At 42.7% G+C, this 27,970-nt stretch overlaps 3 protein-coding genes across 4 annotated transcripts; all 3 read right to left on the bottom strand.

Moving 5' to 3' along the window:
* Positions 1 to 1,254: 1,254 nt before the first annotated feature.
* Positions 1,255 to 9,212, bottom strand: slc52a3-1 (solute carrier family 52 member 3-1). Its single transcript, XM_030118192.1, has 4 exons — positions 9,088 to 9,212; positions 4,879 to 5,926; positions 3,192 to 3,315; positions 1,255 to 2,969 (listed from the first exon to the last, which is right to left on the bottom strand). Exons 2-4 carry the CDS (start codon positions 5,859 to 5,861, stop codon positions 2,757 to 2,759), a joined length of 1,320 nt encoding a protein of 439 aa, XP_029974052.1. The 5' UTR covers positions 5,862 to 5,926; positions 9,088 to 9,212; the 3' UTR covers positions 1,255 to 2,756.
* On the bottom strand, positions 7,327 to 27,767 carry peds1 (plasmanylethanolamine desaturase 1). Of its 2 annotated transcripts, XR_003933681.1 has the most exons (7): positions 27,586 to 27,767; positions 26,598 to 26,717; positions 26,419 to 26,510; positions 26,181 to 26,325; positions 25,866 to 26,078; positions 24,235 to 24,509; positions 7,327 to 7,339 (listed from the first exon to the last, which is right to left on the bottom strand). XR_003933681.1 is itself a non-coding variant. In XM_030118193.1 (6 exons), the coding sequence occupies exons 1-6, from the start codon at positions 27,719 to 27,721 to the stop codon at positions 24,388 to 24,390; spliced, it is 828 nt and encodes a 275-aa protein (XP_029974053.1). In that variant the 5' UTR covers positions 27,722 to 27,767; the 3' UTR covers positions 23,401 to 24,387. The 2 variants fall into 2 exon arrangements, 1 of the variants encoding a protein (XP_029974053.1); XM_030118193.1 differs by lacking the exon at positions 7,327 to 7,339 and having other exon boundaries at positions 23,401 to 24,509.
* LOC115407734 (ubiquitin-conjugating enzyme E2 variant 1-like) lies at positions 12,290 to 17,842 on the bottom strand. The gene is made up of 4 exons (XM_030118194.1): positions 17,747 to 17,842; positions 14,951 to 15,099; positions 14,152 to 14,277; positions 12,290 to 12,879 (listed from the first exon to the last, which is right to left on the bottom strand). The coding sequence occupies exons 1-4, from the start codon at positions 17,766 to 17,768 to the stop codon at positions 12,733 to 12,735; spliced, it is 444 nt and encodes a 147-aa protein (XP_029974054.1). The 5' UTR covers positions 17,769 to 17,842; the 3' UTR covers positions 12,290 to 12,732.
* Positions 27,768 to 27,970: the final 203 nt, after the last annotated feature.

A 27,970-nucleotide genomic window follows, 5' to 3' on the forward strand; every position in this document is an offset into this window, starting at 1 on the left:
ATTAGGGCCGCGTCCAGACGCATTGTGGGATTATTGTGCGTCTGCTTTCTCACGGTGGTTTATCTCATCTGATCTCACTTTTTTTCCCCCATCACGACGAGTTCATGTTTCATACTGGGAGAACCTTTTTTACATAATGTTACACTCACACAGCGCAGATCATGAGAATACATTAAAATTGGTGGACAGCAGCACTGGCTTGTAATGAATTCAACCATCTGTGAAGCTTATAGTGATCTCTTTAAAACTGGAATTGCTTGCCATCATAATTTTTCTTGTAACAGAATATGACAACAAAACACCAACACAGCCATGTAAAAACACTCAATAATTAAAAAAAATCATCTTGGTAATTTAAAGATATGACTTAATCTTAATATCTTTCAATGCATTTGACATTTTTCCTGTCATTAAGCATCTTTTAAAGTTTAGAGTCTTAATAAGTTTGGATTTATTCTTCATGTGCTTAATACAAACATCTAGCCGTTAATTGTGAAACCAACAGATGATTAGTTTTTTGGAAATTGCTGTGAGGGCTGCACAGTGTGGGAAGAAGGGCCGCATGTTGCCCGTGGCCTGTATCTGCTTTAGATCAATGGTTTCCAATCTAAGGGTCAGACCCCATCGATGGGTCACAAGATAAATCTGAAAGAGCAAGATAAGTTGATTTATTCAGGGAGAAAAGAAACCTGCGCAACCTGATTTCTTGCTCTTAACAATTTATTTGCTGTGTCAGTTTTAACTCTTCAGACCTTGAACAAATATTTAAGTTGTTCTCTACACACTGATCCTTCTTAAGAGTAAAATGAATGAAATTTTCTGGTTAAATACTTCATTTGTTGAAAAAGCTAATAATATTTTTTGCAATGGATGTTGGATGTTAGTAGTGTATAAAAAATAAAAAAAAATCTAATGTAAAAACACATTGTTTGGTAGGTAGACAAAAGATTTAAACCAAAATCTCTATCAAACTGAATCTTTTCTCCAACACTGGATACAGTGAATCACAGCAGCTGACGTTATCTGCATACACAGATGAAGATAGTTCAGCACGAACTGAACTATTTAGTCTCACATGTACTGCAGGACTGATGCTGTTCTCATGCAGTTGTTGATTTTTTCACGACGCCCCGGTCCTTGTCCCTGAGCTGGCGCTGTTGATATAACACAATATGAAGCTGTGCGCATCCTGACAGTCTCTCCATCATGCACACAGTAATAAAATGCACCAACAACCTGTTTTTATTAGTTCTTCATTTTATACATGGATGATTTTAAAAGAGAAAACAGCTCATATAATAGGTGCATAAATATCAGCCTTTGATCTTCTGCTCACAGGTGAGGAATCTATTTCAGCCTCTTTATTTGTTCAAGTGCGCAGTATAACTGTACTCATGATTTGTGGAGCACTGGATGTGGTCTGTGGATTGGTAGGCTTTGGAGGAGTGCTTCTGACCTCTAGTGGCCACACACGCTGACAGTTCCAGCACCGCTGCGTTGCAATTTCTGCAAGAAATTAGAAGTACTAACTGACTGCACCGCCCACTTGAACATCCATTCATAAATCCACAGCATCATCCAGACCAGGGTGTGGTGGCGGCTGCCGGTGGAGCCTTTTCAGTCCAGACTGGTCAGAGGCAGGCAGGAGGCATCGTGGACAGCTGGCCAGTCTTTCGCATTGTGGGAAGAAGTCAGAGTACCTGGATTATACCCATGCAGGACCAGGGAGTGGATGCAACCTCCACAGTTAGTTTTGTATAGTATACAACCATTCTCGTCACAATTTATTAGATATAAACAAATTATTTAAAATGTGAATGAATCATAAAGTTATGTGCAAACATGGTGTGGAAAAGGATAATCATTAAAGAAAATAGAGATCAATAAAAATAAAAAAAAAGTTCACATAGCCACTTTTTAGGGCTTTCTAATAAAACTCTGTTTTCATTCAAGGAACAACGTCATGGTGCAGGCGGCTGTATTGGTCTGTATATAATGTACACTATGTGTTATGTTTGAAACAGACCAGAGGTGCAGGCGGCATTAAAGTAGCCATGTTGGGCTACAAACTAAAAACTGACCCTCAGAGTCCAGCTTCACTGGAAAAGAGAAGGGATTGTCCATCTCCACCTTCCTCTTGTAGAAAAACATAAGTGCTTCTTTTCCTGTGGACTACAGTGATGTTCTGTTGTGGTGTGGGCTCTATGCACAACTCAACCACTTCCTGAACTTCAGGAGGCTCTTTGCCTCCTGTCTTTCATGATAGGACGAGCTGATTAATGCAGGTGCGTCTGACCATTACTGTTGTGGTTACAGAGGTCAGGGACGCCTGGATTAATCAGCTCGTCCTATCATGAAAGACAGGAAGTGTTTGAGTTGTGCATAGAGTCCATTTGTTGATTTTAGACTTATTTACCGTAAGTTGTCAAATCATGTTTAGAACATCTTACTGAGTAAGGAAGAAGAATTGAATCTGAATGTCAATCTTAGACTTCTTAAATGTAAACGCACAATATGAAGTGTTTCATATTTGGAGTCATCTTAATCAGCGTACATCAGGTAGTGAGAGAATAATATAATGTATGTGCTGGTTGTTGGATCTGTCTGCTTTTGCTCGCTCCTCATCACACTTTTGCACATCAGAGTAATAACGCTTACTGATCTCGGTCTCTGGAACAAATCAAATGATTACGAGTCTCAAAATGTCAATCAGTGCCTCCAGCTCCTGCTCGGTGCTGTGGTGCTCAGGCCGGTCATCATCGAGGACACTCTGTGTTGCAGAAGTCTCCTGACTCAAACAGCCGGTAGACGTTGACCAGTGGGAACATGGTGACGGAGCCCACCAGCGAGCCGATCTGCGCCGCAGCCCCGCACCAGACCAAGGCGCTGTGGCTCCGGTCCCTCAGGATGACCCCCACCATCACTTTGACGTACGACAGCGTTCCAGTGAAAAGCAGCCAGGAGAGCACCTGTCCACGGAAAAAGAACGGAAGCTTTTAACATCACCGATGTCTGTAAGTCAAATCAGGCTTTCACGGTCTACGTGTTTCACCGAAATAAGTAATGAGAAGCTCCAAACGTTTGAACTTTGCCACCGGTGTCTTCCTGATAACGTCTCGGAGAAACACTTGCTGCGTTTGTTTTTTCAAGGTCAAACGCTTGTTACAAAATCCCGTTTGTGTTTCACTCACAATGATGGCCTCTCCCGCCACAGACCCCTGCAGCAGAGGACACGGACTCATCGCTGCCATGGCCATGTTGTAGCTGCCAAATCCTGTCCCCAGCGCCGCCAGCAAACCCAGGAAGACCAGTGACCTGGACGCAAAAAAGGTGTGTTATCAGCTGTCATCTCCCCATTTCCAGGAACACCCTTGTAAAAAGATAAAGTCCTTTATATGAGGGAGAAACGTACCTGAAAAAAAACAAGCATTACGATAGGTTCCAACTATCCAGACTTGGAAACAAATCAAAGCTTTCTGTCCCACTCATGTCAGCTTCCACCACAGCAGCTGCAGCCATTTCTTTCTTTATTCATTTCAAGAGCTTCCATTCATATTTACCAGCTTTCCAGCTGTCTCTATTGAAGCCATATCTGAGAAAGCTGCGGCCACTCGTCTCAGAGCTGTGGCCTGTTACGTGATGCGTTTGTAAGTGCATTTAAACAGCTTTTCAATACAACCATATTTCAGTTGTAATCAGATCTTGATTTCCCCTCAAATGACTTGGAAAAAGTGCAACATGTACTCGATTTTTTTTTTTTAATAAGCCAATGGTGGAAAGTGGAATTTAAAATATTTTACTATTAGCAGGACAAATATAGTTTGACGTATTTACTGATATATTTTTCTCAGTAATTCCATTTTCTAGTTTTTATTACTTAAAAATGCTTTTTAAGGAGGAAAATGGTGGTTTTGTCTTATTATGTGACAGGATTGACTTAAAGTGCTCTGAAGTGAATTCCACTTCTAACTGAGCCTCCGGGTCATTTCATGATCATTTCAGTAGAAATGAATTTATTGAGTGGCTGATTTTCCAAAAGAAATTCTGATTTGATAGGCTAACTTTCAGTCTGGATTTTTCAGTTGAAAATTGTGTGAATTTACTAAATTACTCCCTTTTTTAAAACTCGTAACAGAAAAGCAACAGATGCTCGATCAGCTTTGAGGCAAAGTCTCTGCTTTCCAATAAATCCTGCCGGATCGTTGTAGCTCTCAATCTAGAAAATGTGACAGTGTGTTGAAGTAGCTGTGTCTCTGTTGAAAAGTGGGATGTCTTCCGGTCTCAGGGTTGGCAGTTAGATGCCCGAGTTCATCAATTACACCTGGGTCAGATGCTGGTGGTGCGTGAGCGTTTAAATTAGTTAATGTCTATGTGAAGATGTAAACCACACCTTCTGTACACAGAACACGGCGCAGCTTCAGGGATCGTTATCCTTCTTTGTTCAAACTGGATCATTCCGGTTTTCATGGGACTGAAGTGCAGCGACTTCCTGTGAGTCTCAGTTATGTGGGGGGAAAAAAAGCATTTTTTGATCTTGAATACAACTTATGTTTAAAAACTTTTAAACTTGCAATAGAGGAGAGGATATTCTTCAAATGAGGGCAACATGAAAAACTACAACTGCTGTGGAGGGCTGAGCCCTTTTACTCAGTCCTGGCCAAAATAAATAGGAATAAATCTCTCATTAAAAAGCAAGCGATAGCTGGTTTTCGCTAAGCTTCTTTTTCTGCTCTTCATCAATCAGGTTCTTGTATTTTCCTTTTTTGCTGATGATGTTGACTCAAATTGTAATCCCCCATCACAGCAATAGCCATGCACACAATAATGAATGGATTATTTCATGGTATTTGATGAGACGTAAACCTTGGCGTCACTGACCTGTTCTGGAAGAACATCGCTATGGTGCAGGCGACTGGGTTGGCCACTGACGCCAGAGCTGCAGACAGGTGATAGGCCAGGTTCCCGTACGGCATGCAGGAGTACGTCTGCACAGAGGGCAGCAGGCCATTGGTGGCGCCGTTCACCCACACCACCAGGAAGTAGATGAAGCTCAGCTGGTACACTGAGTGCAGAGGCCCGCTCCGTGCCGCTTCCCTCCCATGGCTTTTCTCGCTCCTTCGATCGATCTCCGCTCCCGGGTTGTCCAGGCCGCCGCTGACGGACGGCACGGCGTCTGTGACGAGGTTCTCGGTGGAGAGCTCGAATGTCCGCGGGAGCTTGTTCAGCGCGACGAACGCAGCCAGGCTTATGCACATCATGGCTGCCAGGAAGAAGAAAAACACTTCTGTGGAGAAGTTGGGAGGGAGATACTGAGTCTGCAGATGCCACATGCTCCCTTCAGTGTAGTTTGTGGAGGCGTTGACACACCGGGCCATGCCCACGCCTTGCGCCAGGGCCACCACTCCGGGAATGAACCCGCTCAGCCCCTCGCCGATGAAATACGTGGTGATGTATTTCGCCGGAAGCTGCATCATGAAGGGCAGGAAGGTCACTGAGGAGGTGCAGTCCACCAGAGAGAGGAAGAAGGTGATGATGAAGAAGGCCGTGCTGTGTGGCGCGCCCGCCACAACGGTGGTCTCCTTCCAGAAGAAGGCCAGCAGAATGCAGGCGAGGACGCCGATGGAGAGGATGCAGTATATGACGGCGCTCTCTTTGAGACGGCCCGGGCACAGCTTGTGCATGAGCGTGACCAGCAGGGGTCCCAGGTTAGCCAGCTGGATGATGACTGTCAGGTAGGACGGCAGCTCCCAGCCCTCTGGGAGCATGTTGACAATGAGCGGCAGCTCCACCCACAGACCGTTCACCGCCACCCAGGAGCCCAGGCCAAAGGCGCACGCCAACACGTGGATGAACAGACTCATGATGCGGCCGGATCAGTACGGAGGGACAAGTGTGAAGAAACCCTTCCTCCTCTGCTGTGTGAAACCTGCAGGAACATGTATGAGTCAGGGTGCATTGCTCCTGCCGGCTTATCACAACATCAGTGTGTCTCAGTGTGACAACAGTGATTCACATGTTCCACACAAGGAGAACCATCTCATCTTGATGGAAGATGACTGTTTTACTTCTCCTAACCACAGTTTCAATATAAACTCACCAGGTCTCATGATGAAACTGAAATGTCATGGAAAAAGATATCAAACTCAAAAGCTGAAAAGTCATACGCTGAATATTTAAAGTTGAGGAACAAACTTAACTCGGTACTGAAGCATGAAATGATAATGTTAAGTAACAATAGATTACTTTATTACTTTATATGACATCAATCAGCAAAGACATCAGGTACTAAACCAATTAGTAAATAGAAGAAGTGATTGAAGACTGTCAGAAATAAATGATTAATGTTTAAGTTAAAGTCACAGCAAATGTTTCTTGTACAGAAAATGGAAAGTACTGGAGAAAGAACAGATTCAGTTGAATGCTGGTTTAAAGTCTATGCTGAATGTGATTTGTTGCAAGTGGAATAATATGAAATATAACAACAAGTAGCATTACAACAGTGTAGCCGCACCACGTGTGATATCTTTGGAGATTGAGCTTCTCCTGCATAAAGGTTGCATGTTCTGTCTCGTAGCGTGCGTTACTATAAATTGGCTAAAAAGTGTGAGTGTGCCTGTGGACCGACGAGCTGTTCAACTGCAGTCACCTGTAGTCTTCTGGGATCGGCTCCAGATGGATGGACTTTAGATCTACTCCTATTACATTACCAGTATTAATACTTCATTTACAACTTTGATAGAATCTGCACCAAAACTGGTTGTTATTGTGGTGCCATGTGGAGCGGAGCGAGATACTGAGCATGTGTTTTGTGTGCGACTCCTTATCTGACAAATAACACTCATATCAGCTCAACATGGTGACCAAAGGAATAAAGAAGCTTTAAAAGCAGCACTGGAATTAAACCTTGGTCCTCCACTCACACAGTGTCCCTTTTAGCCGAGCGAATGCCAGCTGACAATAAACCATCACAACTTCAAACGAGCGCTAACGTAACAAGAGGAAGTCAAGGACAAGTGTTTTTTTCTTTTTTTTTCCTTCAGAGACGAAGCCTTAGGGAAATCTCTCGCCAGCACAGCCAGTCATTTCAGTTCACACTCGCGGTACGCTACTCGTGTTTCCGGCAGCTGATACAATTTTCACATCCCTTTCACACATTGTTGAGGAACCCAACAAACCATATGGGCCGACCCAGGCTCTCACTCCTTCTCTTGGCACGCCTGCTGCTTTCACACTGATCCCGTAATGATGGATGAAACCAGTCTCAGAATGTGTCGAGGTAATGGAGACTTCAAGAAACTGACACGAATGCCTCAGAGCAAGACGCACAAAAGAGGGAAAACTCACAATAAAAAGCTAAGTAAGAGCTCTGCTAGATTTAGAAATGTACTTACAGGTTTCCTCAGTCATCGGAGGTGTTGACTAAGCGTTCCTGTCATCTTATGTAGAGGTGAGTGTCAGACCTCCTCTGGCTGTTCTTACCAAACACACGCTGGTGGCCTCACTGCTGGGGAGGTCAGAGTCCACTGGATAACAGGGGGCAGTGTCTAAATGCACTAACCTTTCTACACCGTAGCCTGCTCCTGTGTAGGCCATAACACTCAGGAAACACTTTGAGGGGGTTTCGACATTTGACTCGCAGTGAAACGTGCTGCAGTCGCTGTTTTCTGACTGCCTGTAGCCGTCTGCAGAGAGCTGGGGGCGGAAACTTTGGTCTTTTCTCTTACTGCTCATCAGCTTGAGGATATAAACATTCAGGGAGAAACACACTGCTGTGTGAGAGGGGGTTGAGAAGGGTTTTTTTTCCCCCCCAATGAGTCCTAAATCATGGATGTCTGCACGTTTCCAGTTTAAAGAAAGCAATTTTTTTGGTCTGCCCTCAAGGTCACTTGCTTGTTTAACATCAGGCCGGGCAGAGAGGAGTGCAGCGGGTGGTGAGCCTGTACCGTCTCCTGCTGGACGCAGGGGGAACACACAGAGACAGAACTGTGATTCTTCAGCTTTTCAACACACCTCCGCAACATATTTTACAAGAGTATTTTTGTATGCGAGTTCTCCCCAAGTAGGTCTTCCGCAGTCCAAATGAAAAAAAGCACAATGGGTTTCCTAGAGACTCCACTTTGCTCTGAACTTCCAAAACATTTCCTTCCTTCATTCAAATCCCAAAGAGATCAAATACTTTAACCTGTAAAGTGTCCACATGGGCTCACAGTGTGGTTAGTAAATCTTTCTGTGGCTTCTTATCTCATTTCTCTATAAAGTTTAACCAACTTAACTTTATTCTAATCAGTAATAAAACATGAACGTGTTTCTTTCCACTGGAATACTGGCCTCTGGTGGTGATAAAATGTTACAGTTTCACAGTGTCAACATATAAAACCTGCATTTATTGTCAGTTTATCAGATTGACATTTTGTTCCACATATTCACGGCTTTTATGATTTAGACTAGATTAGATTAGATTTTTATTCGTCACATAAACATACAAGTATGATAGGGAGATGAGCGACTGTAAACCATGCTCTACAAAATGTCAAAATAGTTAAAAAAAAAAAAAAAAAAAAGATCCCCCCCAAAAAAAGAAGTCAGAGTTTAGAGTTCTGACAGCACAAGGGAAGAAGCTCCTCCTGATTCTCTCTGTTTTCGCTTTTATGGAGCAAAGCAGTTCGTAAATGTTTTCCAAAAAGAACAGTGTGAAGTGTTTGAGAACATGTTCAGTCAGGTATGAATTTATCGAAAATTCTATTGTTTATTCTTGAATTCATAATGAAACCCAAAGCTCAGGACTCCACATGTCCTCCGCAGTGATTCACCCTGTTGATGTGAACAAATCACCAGTCCGTCACAGGACAAGCACACACACTCACACACACCGTGTCACATTTTTTTCATATTTTATAAGATTTTCAGAAGTAAAAATCGCAATAAAGTAATCACTGAGAATAAGAGATCTGTTTCCAAGGCAAAAGGGAAGAAAAGTGCCTTAAACATTGTATTAGGTCTGATTAATGGTGATAATTAGATGTGGAAGTGTTCTCTCTGTCTTCCAGGGAACATTAAGAACATTAAGAGCTCTCATCACAGACCCACCTTAAAGGAATTCAGCTGTCTCTGCACTCAGTCACTGCTGTGTGTAGTTTTTAATTCTTCTAGCCAAACAAGCAGGTGTTTGTCCTCCTTTGTCTTCTTCTTTCTCACAACTCAGTCATTTCTCCAGTTCCGCTTACATTTTTTTTTTTTTTTGCTAGATGAACATTTCCTGTTTTATTTTTAGCTGCATTCGCACTTTTTCCAATAAGCAGCCTCAACTCGTTTTCACGCTTAAGTCAACGTCAAACAAAGAACAAAAAGGCTGAAATTGACTCTCAAAATTTGACATTTTGTGATATTAAAATCTTCATGCATGTTTGTAGAAAGCGGTGATTTTCATAACAGGACATTTAGAGGTAAGTTCACACGTTACAATGCGATGTGCGAGAGAACGTATTTATTCAGGGAAATGGTGCTTTTTAAAATCAAACAAAAATAACTTTTTTTTTGTCATCGCAGTAAAGTTAAAATGAGGAACATCATCCTGAATATCTCATAGCAGCACGGATCTGTGTGTGCAGTGTGTGTGATGACGGCGTTGTCATTTGACTGCAGCTCATGTGTTCAGCATGAGGATGTAGGACTGACCTGTGGGCCGTTTCTTTTCATGTGACAGCTCCCAACTCGTCGGTGGGACTCTCCTCAGACTGTCGCTCAGATTTCTCATCTGAACGAACACACCGTGTGTGTGTCATGAATCCATCCAGGAAACGAGAGTGAGAGGACTCTTCACAAATCTGTTGTGAATCCAACGGTGTGAAGAGGACTGATGTGTTCACGTCTGTTCAGACGTGCAACACGTGTTTATTATCATCTCCTGAGTCACTGTGACCCAATGTGGCCTTCAGTTATCAACAATACACACACACACACACACACACACACATAGAGGTGAGGTTTTACCATCCTGCTGCAGCACACTTGTCTGTGTCTGCATTCGGTTACTTTTGCCTATATTTTTCATTCTTCTGGTCAAACAAGCCGCTGTTTGTCGTCATGCTCCCAGTTCTGCTATCAACCTATTTTTTTATATACATATTTTCTGTTTTTTTAATATGCGGCTTTTGTTACTTAACAGCTACAATTACACTTCTTCTGTTTCGTCTTGTTAAATAGGTCAGAATTGACACAGAGCTTCAGCTGCAGAACCAAAACAGATCATGGATATTTGTGTACATCATAAAAAATTTCTTGGAAAGTAGTGCATCCATTCAGCACATTATATTGAGGCGCCGCTAGTGTTTTGGCAATCCCATTACCTTGCATGAGTTGGGAAGAATATTAGGAACTTTAAATATGAAACCCTCTTTAAAACACCACAACAGTACAACCTCAGGATTAAACATCAAGCGAAATAACCACTTCTCTCAGAGTGCCCATGAGAAGTGAACACTACTCCATTTGAAGGGGAAGTTTTTTGTTAGAGATGTTGTGTTGAATCACATGCATCGTAGAAGCTCCCTGAAAGTGAAACATTAAAAAAAAAAAAAGTTCTCAAAGCTTTGAACATCACATTTCTGTTTTTCAAGTTTCACATCGTATATTTTGTTGTTTATATTCATAAAATGATCACCACTCATTTCAAATGAAACTTAATGTTTTTTCTTAAATACTTTATACACATTTAAGTGACACTTCTAATCACTGTAAATATTAAAACTGCAGTCACAGAATCATAAGCACTCTGTGAATGTGTTTAGATTATCTTATTCAGAAGTACACACCTTATAAATTCCTCCAGTCTTTTTGCCCACGATGCACTCAGCTTTGCTACAAATCATCTGGAGTTTCTGTAGACTTCTAACTTCTCTTATCTGTTGCTTGACGTCTTTGTTCATGAACGTGTTCCCCCAGTAAACAGGTTGCAAACTAATGTATGATAATAACACTTAAGAGATGATAAAATCCCTATTTTTATTGTGTACCTCAAGAAGTCAGTTGTGAAACTGTTGCTGCTGGTGCTTAAAGTGACATTGGGTATTTTTCAGCGGCGGAGCAGAGGACACCGGGGAGAAACTTAACTGAGAAGTAAAAGCCGACGCTTAGATCTGCGGCTCTAATAAGCCAAACTATAACATTTTATATGATTTTTATTGCTCTCTGAGCCATGGGGCGAGATGCTGGAGAACAAAACCTGAGCTGTTGGGCATGACTACTGCTGAGTCATGGTTACTTTCGTCTGGTTTCCTTCCGTCTTCTTGGGAGTGAAGAGTGAGACTGAGTCTGCTGCTCTCTGACGCACCCCAGTGTCCAGCGACAGTTCCTCTTCTGGTGACGTATGTCACATTCAGACTCCGTCAATGGTCAAAGCAACCCATTTCAAATGCTCACAATACTACAAATAAGAGGAATTTTAAGGAGTTATGTAGTTAAAAGAATAAATTCTGTAAAAGTCACACCATGTAATGAAACACAGTCACGAGTACATCTTCAATGTAAATTAATGTTACAATCTTTTGAAGGAAAATTTCATTGTCAGTTTATTTTTCTAGCAAGACATTACAATCACATTTGTTTGGTGTTTAGTTTTTTTCATGTACTGAGATAAGAGCAATAAATAAAATGCTCCGTTATAAGTTCAACTTTTTAAATGCATTTATGATTTTATTTAGTCAAGTTTTCCATGGTGGGTCCAACCATAAATAATAATGCAGACTCATCTCACCGTACTGTCTGCAGCTCCCTGATAAATCAAGCGTTAATATGGCTTCTTCTGTATCGACAAGTCATTGAAAAGCCATTAGGGGAACTTATGTCCCTTCAAACACCGTGTGGAAATGCTCCACAACCTATCAGAGGAGGCGATAAAAACCAAGACGCGCTTCACCAACATGTATGAAGGATGTGTACGAAGCGCGAAAGAGGTGAAATAATTCACCCAGAGACGAGTTTCCGCGTTTAGACGAACTGCTGTGACCCGACAGAACTGAGGGGAAACCGATTTCACTTCTACATTCACACACAGCTTAACCACAGGCCTGCAGCAGACACACACACACACAGTTCTGCTGTGCACGTTCTCAACTAGAGAAAAGGGCGCGTGTGTGTTCAGCCATGCATTCACTACCAAACGCAAGCTAATAAAACACATTCTTAAACACTGTTCATATGGTAAATATCAAAATCGGAGAAAAGCACACATTCAGCAATCGAGGTAAACTTATTTTGTTCCAACACGACAAAGAAGCAGCACACACAGGGGTACACTCAATAAGATTATTTATGTTATTGTACAATCTGCATTTTTTAACAAATAATAATAAAAAAAGATTAGTAAGATGTACAGTATTCGAATGATTGGCGTGGACTCACGACTCGAGTGTCCACCCAGAGCTCCAGTGATGGGAGGGAGGAGAGGAGGGCCTGGAATGACTTTCATGACCGCTCAGTAATTCTGCATGTGTGTTTAGATATTTATGTGTGTATGCATGTGTGTGTGTGTGTGTATGTGTGCGCTTGTATATGTGTAACTGTGAGTTGTGTTCGGTGTGTGTGCTCAGCCACGGCGTCGGCAGCAGGTGGAATGTCTGATGGCGCAGGGCGGGGATGAAGGGATAAAAGAAGAACAGAAAGAGAAGGCGGGGTGGGAGGGTGGGAGTTGGGGAACGGGGAGAAAAAGACGGAGGCATGAAGTCGCTCGGGGGCTCAGTTGCTGTAGATCTGGCCCTCCGGAGGCTGAGGAAGCTTCATGTTCTCCTTGCACGTCATGAGCCGTCGCAGCTCCAGCAGCACCATCCGGATGCTGTAGGAGTTCTGCCACTTGGAGAGCGCAGTCACTGCATGCATGTCGACCTGCGGGGCGGCACGGGGCAGGTTAGCACACACTCGGGCCCGCTCCTACAAGACAGGCGTCAGCAGCTCACTGGCAGCTTCTAACTTGTTTCCAGACGACAACTTCTCTGATTTCTGCTTCATTCTTGGTTTCAGCTGGTGCTGCGTTTTAATACGACGTTCCACTCTGACCTGAAAAGTCTCTTAATAACAACCACTTCACAGGACGCTTGGTGACATCTACAGAATCTTTTAATGCTTCAGATTTACAAATTTAAAGATGCACATCATTGTCTGTATGAATGATTTTGATGCAAGACTACCAGCAAGTGTTTCGGAAAAAAATCCATTCCAGCCTTTATAGGTTAAAAAACACGATATATACTCAACTGTTCTTGAGAGTCGCCCCCCAAAAAATTTAAATTAAAATGCAAATATCAAATATAGTCCTGCTCCTCAAACTGCAGCAGTAACATTCAAGGTCTATGAAAAGGCAGAAGGGCTTCAGGCCGGCACATATGGAACAGAAACCTGCTTAACCAGAGAGACAAGATGACATATATGTTCCACCGTTTGTCATCATGCATGTTGTAAAAGAACCATTATGTAGGATTTACAAAACTAACTTAGCAGAAAAGGTTGTCAATATTACGGTAATTATTATGTTTTCAATTCATATTTCCAAATTGTGAAGTGATCAATAATCCAGGTAGAATATTAAATACTTAATAAAAAACAATTTTTTAATGTACTGACATCCTGGCTTTACTTAAGATTCACAGTATGAAGTTGTATGTGTGTAAAACCGTCACACTCGTTTAAAAGAAGCTGCTCTGTAGCTTTTAATTTACCCAAATGTAAATAAAGCAAGATTTCAAATGCCAAATAACATTTTAGTTCCTCACCTAAGTAATTATTGTCAGGGATTCATTCCAGGACAGCTCAGAGTGTTGGATAAACTCATAACCAGTTTATAACCATTGCACTTGTGCAATGACTAAAAATAGGCTCACTACCTTAAAATAAAAATGCTTCAAAGAAGAAATTATATTGTGCCATTACCACATAGTGAGCAGCGCCTCTTGCTTTAACACCGTTTTCCAAATCTGAATCCTGCAGAGCTGCATTTTTTCTGACAACCCTTCAACTAACTGCAACTCTCCTCTTCCTCAGAAATCACAATATACTTTTAGCACCACATGTTCGTACCTCCCCAGATCTACTTTAAGAGTCTAAATTACCAAGGCTTCCAAACACAGGTAATCACGTTATAGCTGCTGCGGGATTACATACCACGCCGTTGGAGGTGTGCACGCCATTCAAGTTTATCTTCGTCACAAATCTGACAAACGGCGGTGACTCTGGGTATCCTGGCCCACATTCCACCTTCAGATTGTACATCCTGTTTTCATAGCTGGTCTGTAGATGGAGAAAAGCAGCGAGAGGTGATAAGACGGCACACGGTGTGTTCGAGAAGTCAAAACCACGGAGGGCGACGCGTCACTGAAGTGCAGATAATTAGTGTGACGAAAATGAAACATTGGGACGAAAAAAATGTGTAACAGTTAAGACTTAATAGTAAGAGAAAAACAACACTGATATATTGTATTAGGCAGCAACATCCACAGCCCTCTGAAAAATTCCTGTCAGATCTTCTGATTACAAACATTTCAAAATGATTATTGAGCTGCAGTTGATCAATCTGAGCGCCTCCGAGGCTGTCGTCTGCACTGCACTGCAGATGTTGGTTTTAAATAAATTAGGTCTGTAATGAGCTTCAAATATCAATTGTTTATGCTTTGAAATTGTTTCAAAAAATGTCCAAAGATGCCTGCTCTGTTAACTCATCTGCAGTCACTTCAATGTTTTAAACATCGTTTCGTGGAACGCAGCATCACTTGCAAAAAAAAACTTTCATTCACAGTATTGTTAAACTTGTGTGAAAGTCTGTGTCTCCAGGCTTGTTGCGCTGTCAGAACGCCACGCACACATCAAACCTGAGACCTCTCAGGTTACATAAGAGTCTGTTAATCCTTTGGCTGCACACTTCCTGCGCAGCCCTCACCGAAGTGTTAAAAATGGCACCACTAACCCTTGGAGGGCCGAGGATCACCCCTCTCCACCGTGTTAAGGTCATGTCGTCGTCGTCCTCCAGACCCCAGCTCACTGTGCCATCGCCCACACCTTTCTGACCTTCTTCCAGCTCGTCCAGGAGCCGGAAATTGCGGGGAACTTTGACGCCTGTTTGTGAGCAAACAACGACACGAGACAGAGGATGTCACACTGGCTTCCTGTCAAGTTGAGGATTCAGTTCAAGGTTCCTGTCTTCACTTGTGTGATAATGCAGTCACGCTTCCTCCTGTGTGCATCTGTCACTTTCTACATCCTTATGTAAGCCGCAGGTCACCTGGCAGATTTGGTTTGATTCCTTCTTTTGAGCGGTTCATCTGAGCACTGGTGGCTACGAGGCAAACAGATCTGTCTCCAGATCGACTCCAGTACTGTTTGATTCAAGCATGACAACTGCACATGCCAACATTTTAATGAGATGAACCAAGTAGACCATGTGACAGGTGCAAAAAATGTTTTCTACTTGCATTAGATTTGTGTGTGTGTGTGTGAGACAGACAGGAAGTCCTGCTGATGTGATGGCTGTTTATACATTTAATAAGGGATCGTGAGCTATTTGCTTCCAAACCATTTCCACCACAATAATCCCTCGAGTGCTTTTAGCCCAGTGGACATCATAATTTGCAAAGTTATGAAAATTCAGTTGCATAATAGCAATCGTAAAAAAAGCATCCAGAGTGCCTTTTGTCTGCAGGTTTTTGGTTTGATGTTTAAAAGCTAAAGGCGATCACGCACTGGATGCTGTGGACTACTCTGCCTATATTACTAACCCTTGCCTCTGATGACACCACAAAACGCAGCTCAGAAGTCCGGCGTGCAGCTGTGTAAAAAGCGTGCTCGTCCCTGGACTCCAGTGGTTTCGAGCCTGCGCTTAGTGAGGCATAAAGTGCATATTAATATTATGTTATGAAGTAGCAAGCTGCTGGTCCTCGGTCTGACGCTTTGAGATTAACATGGAGACCTGCAATGCGTTTGCCGTGTAACATCCAAATCAGACCTACTTTGAGAAGTATGGGTTGAGTCGGTTCAGGCATCTGATTTGAATATGCAACAAGCTCATTTAACTAGAGGAAAGCCCCAAGATACACCCCAGGGGACGCCTGCTGGAGGGATTGTATCTGTTGGGTGGCCTGACAACACCTCGGCCCCCCCAGTGAGAGCTGGAATAAGTACATGTATGTTCTAGATTTAGCCGGTAGGACAATTAAATAGATGAAAAAACAGGTTAGTAAAAAAAAATTTTCGGTGGGTTTAAGATGTGTAAGTCATACCCTGCATGAAGGTTTGTCGAGTTCAATCAAAAGATCTTTCCAAATTGAAAGAATGAGAGGATATGAAAAGATTTATTAAGTTACACATCAGGGAGTTTAATCGTGTTTGGCTTTCTAATTTTGTAAATTTGCAATCACAAAAAAATGACCATATCATAAACATCTCTTCCTGCTGAGATTGGCTCCATTATTGAAAGAAAAAACACCTGAAAAACAGAGATAATTTAAGCTGGATTAACAATTTGAAGTACTTCAGGCCAAGGAAAACATGCAAATATGAGACAGCACAAATAAAAAGTCTGGATCTGTAGTTGTACAAAAGAAGGGACCTCAGATCTAATGGAAACCATTCAGACATTTATCTTTGATCTCCTGCAGACATTTTTTTTTTTAAAGCAGAGCCACTGCAGTCCCACACAGACTTTAAGAGCTCCTGACAATAACTACACTACTGGTTTACATATATTAATCTTCTGACTGTGGTGCACGAGCAACAAGAGTGCTCTTATTCTGTACAAATGTTTCATTCTATGGTCCACAGGACAAAAGAGGCAGTAATGTCCTTGAACTGGCTAGTTTTTTACATTGATTACATTAAGGAGTCTCCGAAAATGTGACTGTTAAATGTAAACACCATGAGGTATCACTAAACTGTCAGACGTTCAGACAAAATCGTCTGCCGGGCTCTCGGTCCTGAGCATGTGACTCATTCAGACTCGCAGCAGGCTGGGAAATAAGCTACGCCTTTTAACTGGTCTCATGAGCCTCGAGATGAAACCAGGTGCTTTTCGTGTCCTCTGACTGAGCATCTGGCCTCGGCGGTGCTGCATCATGTGGCCTCTGCAGTGAGATACGACGAGAGCTGCGCCGCAAACCGAGCCACCCAAACAAACAGAGCCCGGTGCCGCCGGCTGCTGCAGTTGCAGCTGGCTCATTTTAATGGATTACGTGCAAGTCGCAGTCAGAAAACGTCCCGTTATTGCTGACAGCGACAGCCAGACAGAATGCGGATGAACCGGCACGTTATGTTTGGATAAACGCCACGGAGCTGCTGTCAATCACGCCGGGTTCCAGTCATGTATCTGGTGTTGCAAAAATGCTAACACGGTCGGTTTTTCAGCAATGTTGTGGTCCAGCCGCGCCAGCACCACGCACCAGCTCCGATCCTACCATTTAAGAACAAGTCACAGCCTGTTGTGTACAACCAGACGCGCGGTGTTAAAGCGCCACATGTCGATTGAATCGACAATCATGCAGCATCTCGTCGTTCTTTCACCCAACTTCACTTACGTTAGCTTAGCTAATAGCATCGCATCCTATTCATTCTCCCCGGGCTTCGCCTGTGCGTCTGTCATTACACTCAGCCCATCGCGTCAAAGGATAACGAGGCCCGGGGCGAAACCTTATATCACCGCTCTGAATATTCACCGAGACGCTTACTCCTCCACAGCTTCCCGTGGTGATAAATAAACGCCTCAGTCATTTACCTGATCCGGCGGGGCCCGCCATCTTGTCGTTACTCAGCGGGTGCGCGCCCGTTACTTTGTGTGATTGGGTCTGCCGTGCGTGCGCGTGGAAGGAATGTAAAGCCTTCACCTGTCAAGCCGCTATTTGAGGTGGAAGTGAGAGATTGTTAATATATAAACACATTCTGGATATGAAACCATTAACTTTATACTATTTTACATCCTGATATCAATTAAATGTAGACAAATAGAGTGTTTGTGCTGTCAAACATCCTGAAACAAAAACACAAGCTGCATCTTCATTCTCATTTCGATTAGCTGATGTAGCTCTGCCATAACTTCTGCCTTTCTACATGGTATTGATTAGTATTGTATTGTTTGGGACTGCACGGTGGAGCAGTGGTTAGTACTTGGTCAGGGTTTCAAATGCTGATCAGTGTGGAGTTTGCGTGCGTGCATGTGTGTGTACTTCTTAACACTGTCCAGAATCATGCATGTCAAGTTAATTGGTGACCTAAATTGCCCCGAGCTGTGAGTGTGTGGTTGTCTGTCTCTTTTTACCCTGTGATGATGGACGGACGACCTGTCCAGAGCGTATCCTGCCCTTGGCTATAGTAGGCTGGGATTGGCTCCAGCGCCCTGTGACCCTGCTCAGGACAAAGCCTTGTATAAGATGGATGGATTGATGCAGTGGTTTGAGACCTTCAGAAATGTTTACTTTAAATTATACTGCAATTTATATGCTGTAGTTTGACATGCTCAGTGTCGTAAGAACCAATAATGTCATAATATCCGATGATGTAATACTTGCCAAAATTGTAATAGAGCATTTGAGCCATTACCAAAATAACATTTTGCAAATAATCTACTAAGTTATGAAGGCAGTGCATTTAGAAAGATTCTTTCAAGATGTAATAAGGGCAGCCAATATTGTAATAATACATCAATAGCACTGCATTTCATGGAAATAAAAGCTCTTTTTCAGGTTTTGTTAAATTCATTTTTTGAATGATGGCTGAAGGAAAAAAAAAAGCCTAAAAAAATGTCATATCAAGATGAAGTGAATCATTAATCCTGCAGTGTAGATATTCTAACTCTCTTGGTCAGGTACACTTACTGGCAAGCCCTGTCGTTACTCTTCTTAGACCAGGTCGGATATTTCTGACATGGCCTCAAATTCAGAGGTGACTTGATATCATATGTCAACCTGTTTTACATTTCTTTGGCACGTCCATGTGTTTTGGCTCTTAATCCATCCTTTGTGAAGCTCATAGAAGTTCTTGGACCGGCTTTGGTTGACAGTTTTGTCCCAGCTGAGGCCTTCCCCGCTGCCTGTGCACCTTTTTAGACCACAGATTGTCTTTAAAGTCAGCCTTTCATGGATCTGTTTTGATTCAGCTGTCTGTCACAGTCCAGACCCTTTGGATAGACACCGACATCCTTTATTTGAATGATGTCAAAATGGCACAGTTGGGGGTCCAATTCTCATCCTGTCCTTGTGCCAAACGCTGAACGTCATGGGAAGTCAAGCACTCACATGGCAGCCGTCACCATCATGGCTAACAGTGCAAACTCGGAAAGCAGGGAAAACGGGAAATATGAGACTTCTCAGACTATTAAATATCTCTTCTCTGAACCAAAATGTGGTCATTTATTTTGTATTTTAGGAGATTTTCATGTTTCCACTATCACTCTGTGGCGAATTAGTGCAACTATTATTACTGATTATTTAGATTTTCATTCTGGTTATTTTGCATCTATTAACATCATTTCTGTCACGGTTTTTGATCATCAGTCGTCACTGTGCATTAATTTTTTGTGTGAGATTTGGCAATATTGAATCTATTTTTTTCTACTTCTGAATTGTATTGTGGCTCAGCGAGTGCCACATTCTCCTAATGTCTCATTTTTCTTTGTTCCTTTTCCTTGTTTTTGTAATCACTTCACTTCTCTCACATAATCTTGTGTTTTAGTCTGATCACCTTGCAAATTTTATGCTGGATAGCATTTTTGCCTTATGTGTTCTATAATGGATTATTTTCCTCAGTTTGTTGCAACTTTGTGATCTAAATTTGGCAGTTTTTTGGGGGTTTTTTTGCACAGTGTCACATTTTATGTCTCATCTGGCTTATTATAGATAATTTAACTGGGGTAATGTGAGGTCCTGGTGACTCTTTAGGAACTTGGGTTTGTGCCTGGTGTTTGGTCTTATGTTCAGGATTTATAATTAGAAACGAGCGTGATGTACCATATGTGGATTCCTCATTCAATGGTAAGAGCAGCGTATGGATGTATGTCTGCAGTCAAAAGCTCCAACAATGGACCAGAGCAGGAGCCAGTTTAAATATGTATCATTAGGTGTTTTTACAGAATTTCTACATAACAAATATTACTGTTAACTGGAAGGACGACCCTGTCAGCCTATTTTTATGATGAACATCTGCGCTTTTCTTGCTGTGTCATGTCAAAACGTCAGGCGGTGACTGCAGGCGCCTCAGAGATCAAATCAAGGGAAGCAAAGGGCAAGACTATCGTAGCAATACACAGAATCTGACGCCAGTAGCGAAAACAAAGAGACAAACACAAAGAGAGCTGTTTATTAGTTTAATTATAAATACAGTTTAATGTACACATTGTAAGCCTCCCAAGAGGAAGGCAACAAAAAGGCATCAAGGCATTATTCTGATATCTAAAACTCCAAACATCCATAACAAACATCCATGAGGGTCTTGCCTCAGATAAAAGTAAGAGTTAGATGAAGGGCAATTTAAAGTCAGTCAATAAATTGTTTTTTTCCCCACATTGTTGGCAAGATTTACAGTAAATCAATCAAGGAGAGGATAAGGCAATTCAATAATCTGTCCAAGGATCATTACAGGAGTGATTTCCAACACCACATGTCAAACATACCAACAACAAACGGTCCCACCCCCCTTTAATAACATTTTTATTTGTTTTCTTCAAAAATATTCTTTCTCCAGTGGGAAAATATTTCGATTTAACCTCACACGTTCACAAAATGTCCCTCTAATGGAAGGTCATTGTCTCGAAGCAGAGAAAACCAAACACGGCTCGATCACGAAACCCACCTTAAGAACAAGAGGCAACGTTAACTCACTGCACTGATTAATGGCTACAATAGAACCGAAAACGCACTTGAAACTCAATTGCCTACGTTTGGCCAAATAAAAATCTGGTGGAAATGAGCAATCGAAACAACTTTTATTTATATATGTATATATACTGTATATATATATTAAATAACTTCACAAAAAGGAGTGTTTTTTTTCCTTATAATAAATTTACTACTTTAATCAGCCTAACCACATCCTGAGATCATCTGGAGTATAAGAATAAAACTACAGCTTAAGCTTCAAATCTAAGCTCACTGTCCTCTATAACACCGATTACAGCTAATCTGGAAAATTATTGGTGTACCTTCTGAGCCCCAACCACCGAAACACCAATTGATCGGCCTCCAATATGAGTAAAGTGTATTTCCAGTCATTATCTTTTAGCTATCGTCATCATTTTTTTGCTGATTTACAAAAGCACAACACATCCTTACAGTTTCTTTACCTTTATAAGATCACAAAAAGCAATTTACCGAAGCGCCAAAACATCCAACAGCCGACGCCAAGACTTCTATTCCAAAAGATGTCTGTCAAGAGTTCAGAGGCGTCGTCTGACTGCAGTCTATGACGGTTTTGCCTAATACTGAAGAAAAAGACCTGCAGAGGCTGCTTTTGACTCAGGTCTCACACTCTGATGCAGCCACGCAAAACGCCGCCCATTTACCGCCAGATATCACACTACTAAGTGCACACAAAACCGCTTCTCACAATATTCTACAAGCACTATGCAATCTGCAGTGTACTCCTGCTGTTGACCTATGGTGAATAATCTTATATAATCAAGTATGAAGGATTCAAAAACTGGAATATTACATAACATCAACCAGAACTTTGGCTGGAAAATTAACCATTACTAGCTTTAAAAATATCTACTTGGACTATAACGCCAGTAAGCCTTTAATCAGGTTGAACCCGGCTGAACGGCGAGGTTTAACTCCCCCCTTCTCAGGATTTCCTTGGAATGAAGGGAACATTTTGGTATCTTTTGTATGAAACTGGGGCCATTTGGTCAAAGTTTGGGGTCATCAAGCACTACTTTTAATTTCATCTGGAGCAAAGGCGGTCCTTATTCAGTGTCTGCTTCACACAAACTCGAGGGAAAGCTGGTGACCCAGTGTATTGCTTGCACAAGCCGACATGCTCTATGCATGCACGCATTCTTACGTCTGCGTAAGTGACATCTTTAAAATATTTTGTCATGCGGTCTGTTACGTAGCTAAATCTTTAAGCTCCAGTTTTCCACCTTACTTGTGTAAACTATGAGAAAAAGAAAGGCATTTTAATCTAATCAGATGAGTTAAGACGTAAAAGTTAAGGGCCTCTTATTACACTGCATAGTTGTTTGCTGTACAATACATTTACAACTTATTGACAAAAGCATTAAAAAAAAGAAAGAACTCAACCAGTTAATCTCATCTATAGAAGTGAAGAAAGTCCTGGATCATCAGCCTTCAGTGAAGCCCTTGAAATGTCACGAAATCTGCCCGTCACAGTTACCGAGAAGGTACGGCGCAGCAACATTACTCATCGGGAATGTTACGCTCCAACTCTGACGGCTCCCTCTGACAGCGATACGCAAAAAAAAAAAAAAATTAAAAAAATAGCAAGATGTGAGTAGTGAAATCGGTGTTACATACAGATGGCACATGGCTCTGGAGCGTCTGTGTCTGATTAAGTCGAGGCGCAGACCCCCAGGATGACAGCATCAAGCGCAGCGGCACCTGAACGCGCTGCAGAGGAGACGAGGGAAACACGACAACTGCATCTGTGGCGTGTAAGGCAGCTCGACAACTGCATGTGCCCTTTTTCTGCAAAACCACGAGTTTACAGGAGTTAAAAAAAAAAAAAAAAAAAAAAATCAATGAGTGAAAGTGAGATTAACAGGGCACATGATGGTCTGGAAATAAAAAAACATAAAGGCTCACCGCATCAAACTAACCTAAAAGATAAACGTACACTTAGCAGCCACTTTATTAGTTATGCTTCCACGATCTAATGTGAAGCGATGCCATAAATTTTGCTTCTACAAAAGCAATGACGGAGTTTTTGCTTGAGATCTCCAGAGGTAAATGGAGTGACCTAAATATCTTAATTTTACCCAAATGTTAATGATCTGAAACCTCTCGAATGATCGCAAGCCAAATGCACCATTACTACTTGAATAAAAGCTGAATTTATGGGAAGACTGTTGTACTAGATGGAATAAAGATTCAACAAAAACAAACTGGCTGACAGGCGAGTGTAGATTTTAACCAGATTATCTAAAGGTTTTGCATCGACGCTGACTACAGTTACACACATTTCAAACTTTTCACAGCAAAATGTTTTGCATGAAATTGTGTACTTTTGTGTTTGCACCCCCCCCCCCCCCCCCCCCCATCATCCACCCATGGCCAAATCGCTTGAGGAAAATAAATTCACAGGAGGAATATTGTCTTAATTTTGCATTTTAAAATGAAGTCAAAATTTGAAAAAGAAAAAAAAAAAAAAAAAAAAAAGTTGACAGAATTTCAACTTTGTCTCTTCTTTTCAAAATGCAAAAAAAAAAAAAAAAAAAAGAGAGAGAGAATATTCTTCCTGTTTATATTTTCCCTGACATGGCCCTTACACAGGGCCCTGTGGATCTGACATCAACAAGAGCACTTTGGTTTGTTTCCTTTTTTAGCATCCCGGTGGAAGCTTTAGCTCTTCCTCTGTAACTGGAGTCATCGTCTCCAAGTGACAAACCACATAGAAAACAATGAAATATGGCTACATTTTATCATCAGCAATTGTACTTTGTTAGTATTGAATGAGGAAAATATTTAACACGTCCTATATCACCTCTTTGCAAAGATATCATCAAAAAGTGTACTGAGCTGAACTCAAATGTGCAAGAAATGTAACAGTAATCAGTTTTGTTCTCTGGCGATCAAAAAAAAAATCCAAAGTCACCCTCGGCGCAGTACTTACCATGGCCTAGATCCAATTTTATCTCTTGCACATCAAGTAGACCCCTGGTAAAGTAAAGATGCAAAGACTGATCCGCAGAAATGAAAGCGGTGCTAAATATAATGTGATTTATCGAGTGTCCAAATAAACAACAGCTGTGGCTTCCGAAGACGGGGGAAAAAAAAGAAGAAGGAGAAAGTGTTCATTCTTTCAAGTTTTCTTTCTTGTGTTTGAATTTTCTGACGCTGGACGAGTTATTTATTCTCCTCGAAAAGCGATTTCAGTTGTACGCGACCACGCCGTCTCGACAAAAGCCTTAAAAAAGTGATGAGCGATGTGAGATATACAAAGACTTACGGATATATTGCAATTTGAAAGGATCATCTCCGTGAGTGAATGATGAGAAAAACCTCCATCAACAAAGCCCTCCATTTAAAAAAAAACAAAAAGAAAAAATGTGCAAGACTTAAAGCTATGGCATCAGAAGATGTTAGTTTTTCTCCCTATGGATTACAGTTTAAGTGAGGCAAAAAAGGGGGAGGAGAAGCCTGGACGGAGCCAGCGTCTTCTGAGGTAGGGTGCAGTTAGTCTGCGCTGTTACTTCACTTTGTGAGCCCATTTCAGGTCGTCCGCTCGGGGCTTCTCGCCCGTCACTCCCTGGATGATGTCCTCCAGGTTCCTCCAGAAACCCAGCTTCTCCAGAGGGTAGTTCAGCCAACCTGAAGGAGGAAAATTAAATTAGATCAACGTCTCGTCTGCTGGGCTCTCCTCCCAAAACAGGCTCTGCTTTGATCCGTTTATAGTTTCACTCTGCACCTTTGAACACAGAAGGCGTACGCACCTAAGAACATAAAGACGGACTTCACGGATTTATTTTAATATCCATGAGCACAATTTAGGCCGTTGAAAACATCAAAAGGTGGAACAGATAACAGTGGCAGACTCCACGGTCTAATAAGAGGCAAGACTGACAACAACGCACATTCAGCACAGCAACACATTCCCACCCATACTGATATTTAAAGGAGAACTTGTTCAATTTGTTCCCTTTAAGACAAACTCTAGTGTGATTGCTGTGTGTGTTCTGTGCATTGGTGGGACTGGGGTTCAAACCTCATTATGAATAAAAATAACGGACCGAGATTGTTTCCAAAAGCAATGGTCAAGTTAAAAAAAACAGATCTGGTGTAGTTTGATCAATCTGTGATGCTTTCAAACTTTAAAGATCTTTAAACCCAACAAATATGGGATGTGTTCTCAATTTTTAATCGGGGAAAAAAACAAAACTTGTATAAAGATCTCAACTGGGAAAAAATTCCACCAGAGAAGCACCAAGTGGATTGCATGACGGTACAACTCAGAAAACAGCTTTGTAACACAAGTTATCAAAGTACTGCTGCAGAAAATAAGTCACAGCAGCTTTCCAGCAAAGACATGGGTCATGCAGTCCCTGCTTTACACTACGTCACCCGAGTGGAACATCTTCAACCCGTGCAGAAAGTTTTAATATGTGCAAGAATACCTTAAAAGCCGGCAGGAAATCAAGAGGAAGATGTAACACCTCTAGTTTATGTCTTTGAGCCTAAATCAAACTCCTGCTAACCGGACTGGAGAAAAGGTTTCCTGCTCTAGACATGCGAGATGCACTATAATTTTGAACATAGCCTCAGAGAAATGCTGGAAAAACACAAACACCTGTTAAGATTTTTTTTTTCTTCCATTTATTCTATTCCTTTAGATCCGGACTACTCAAGGCCCGCATCCTGCATGTGTTCAGTCTCTACTTGCTGCAGCACACCTGAATGCAATAAAAGCTCTTTACTGGGTTTTTTTTTTTTTTTTAAACACGCTTGGTGAGGACGTCAACATCAGATTGAATTTGTGCTGAAGCAGGACGACGTCTAAAGCGTGCAGGACGTCAGCCCTCGAGGCCCAGAGCCGGGTTACCCTGCTTTAGATATTTACACACCTGCAAGTGAGTCTGTTGATTTTCAGACACAACTCTGTATTTAGACTTAAACGCAAAAGCCACTTGTGTAATCCCTCCCCCACTCCCTCAGCGACGACAGTTGTACCTGTAGTGATGCAGAAGTACGTCTCATGAGGGGAGACGTGATGGATGCGGTGGTGCTTGCGAGGGAGGATGATGTGGCAGTCCTGCAGGAACACGACCCAGCGGGGCAGGCCGAAGTACGTGTGCGACCACTTGTGAATCTGGTTGGTGAGCGTCACGAAGATGCCCAGTGCAAACAGGTAGCAGTACAAGGGGTAGATATGGTAAATCTCCGCTGCGGACAGAAAGACGGTGTCGTTTGGTTTTGAAGATTCAAATTCGGATTAAAACATTCTCACGGCTGAAAAAAGGGTCATTGTGTTGAGAGTGAGCTCACCAGGGGAGAGGGTGAGGAAGTTGAAGGCCATGTTGGCGAGAGGAATGATGGTCAGCATGCAGTTATCACCGTTGGTCTCGATGAAATCATGACGAGTGATAGCTGTGGGGTCGATGTGGTGCTCTCTGAACGGACGTATAAAGGCCTGCAGGACAGGTGAGCAGGAACACGTGCATTAAATCCTCTCTCTCGCTATTCTGAGGTCAGACGGTTGTGTCAAGTTCGGTGGATTCCACACCTTTCCGAAGATGGGTAGATCCACGGATCCCCACGTGTCCGCTCCCCAGTGAACGAGCCCTGATGCAAAATCCGCAGTGACTATTCCTGCCACTGAAAGGAGAGATTGCTGGCGTGAGAAAATTACAAGACGTAAACACAGGCAATGCAGCACGAGGGCATTGTGTCACTTCTGCTCACCAATGCCCAGCAGGATGGACCATGCATGTCCCAAATGGAAATTGGCAAGGAGGTGAATGAAATTGAAGGCCATGAGAGAGAAGCAGAGGATAACGCTGATCCATTCTTGACATCTTTTGCCTGAAATGCAAAGGGGGGGGGGGGGGGAAACCCACAAGCATATTCATGAAGATGATCAGAAATTATGACACTTCTGATAAGACTATCAGCTGCACCTTGCTGCAAGTCCTGACCTGACAACTCCAGTCAGCATAATCATCTACCAGAGGCTTCTTTTACAACAAGGAAGCCCCAGTGTGGCGACATAACTCTGCTCTTTGCCTGGTACGTGGCCTGAAATACCTGTCAGTGTTTTACAACTCCAGGAGGGCAACACCTAAACGAGATCTGGCACAGTTCTCACCACCACACAGACACGGCACCGCCTATTCGCTTACTGTCCGTGAACTCCAATCCCCCTTTGTGCATTCAAGCCCTCCTAGCACGAGAGGTGGATATTTTCAAACACTTGAGAGCACTAGTTTAGTTTCTGTGGCCATGCATTGCGCTCACAGTTGCAGTCTACGGGCTGACTTAGCAGCAGGGCTGTTATGAAAGGTCACAGCGGCTCCGTGGCCAAATGAGGCTTGTGAGCCTAAAGCAGAGGCAGTGGATTCCTCTAACCTCTGCCTGATGCTCGAAATGTCAAAGCTGCACGGCAAGTCAAACACAAATTCGGCCAATCTCACATGATTCCTATTGTGTAACAGCAGCATTGTCTCTCAAACAAACCCACAACTGCCGCTCATTGTTCGCTGTCCTTCCCATTGCGAGCCCTTAAAGATAATGTGGCGTCCCTGCTTGTTCGTGCACTAGTTTGATTTTTTTTTTGCCGCTCAGTTTGTGTCTTGGTAACTAAAGAACGCCTGTCGTTATGTCACGCCACTTACGGACACTTGAACCGGGAGAATAAGCCAGTAAGACGAGGCTGCTGAGCGGATCGACTCACCTGGCGAGTACAAATTGGCCAGTTCACGGGCACCGGCGTGCTGCGGACCCCACCGGGCTGCGCCCCGACCCGGTCCCTGAGGCTGAGGGCTCTGCGTTTCCTCCTCGCACCCGTTCTTGTTAACCATACTCGCCATTTCTCGGCTGTGGGCCCGGCCCCTTCGGTCTGTCTCTCTCCGTACTCAGCCACAGGAACCAACGGAATCATCAACTTCTCAGCCCACAGACGGCCTGGCGTTTTCAGCCAATCCAGTGCGAGTCGTTGAACTGGCCGACCAATCACAGCACAGCAGATTGTTCCACAGGGGGACGGGCAACCAATGGGAAAGCAGGGTTACTGGTGGAGGGGGGTGAGAGGGAGGGTGACTGCGTTTCCTGACCCCACC

This window comes from Salarias fasciatus, chromosome 20, assembly GCF_902148845.1.
Source record: "Salarias fasciatus chromosome 20, fSalaFa1.1, whole genome shotgun sequence".
Classification (NCBI taxonomy): Eukaryota; Metazoa; Chordata; class Actinopteri; order Blenniiformes; family Blenniidae; genus Salarias; species Salarias fasciatus.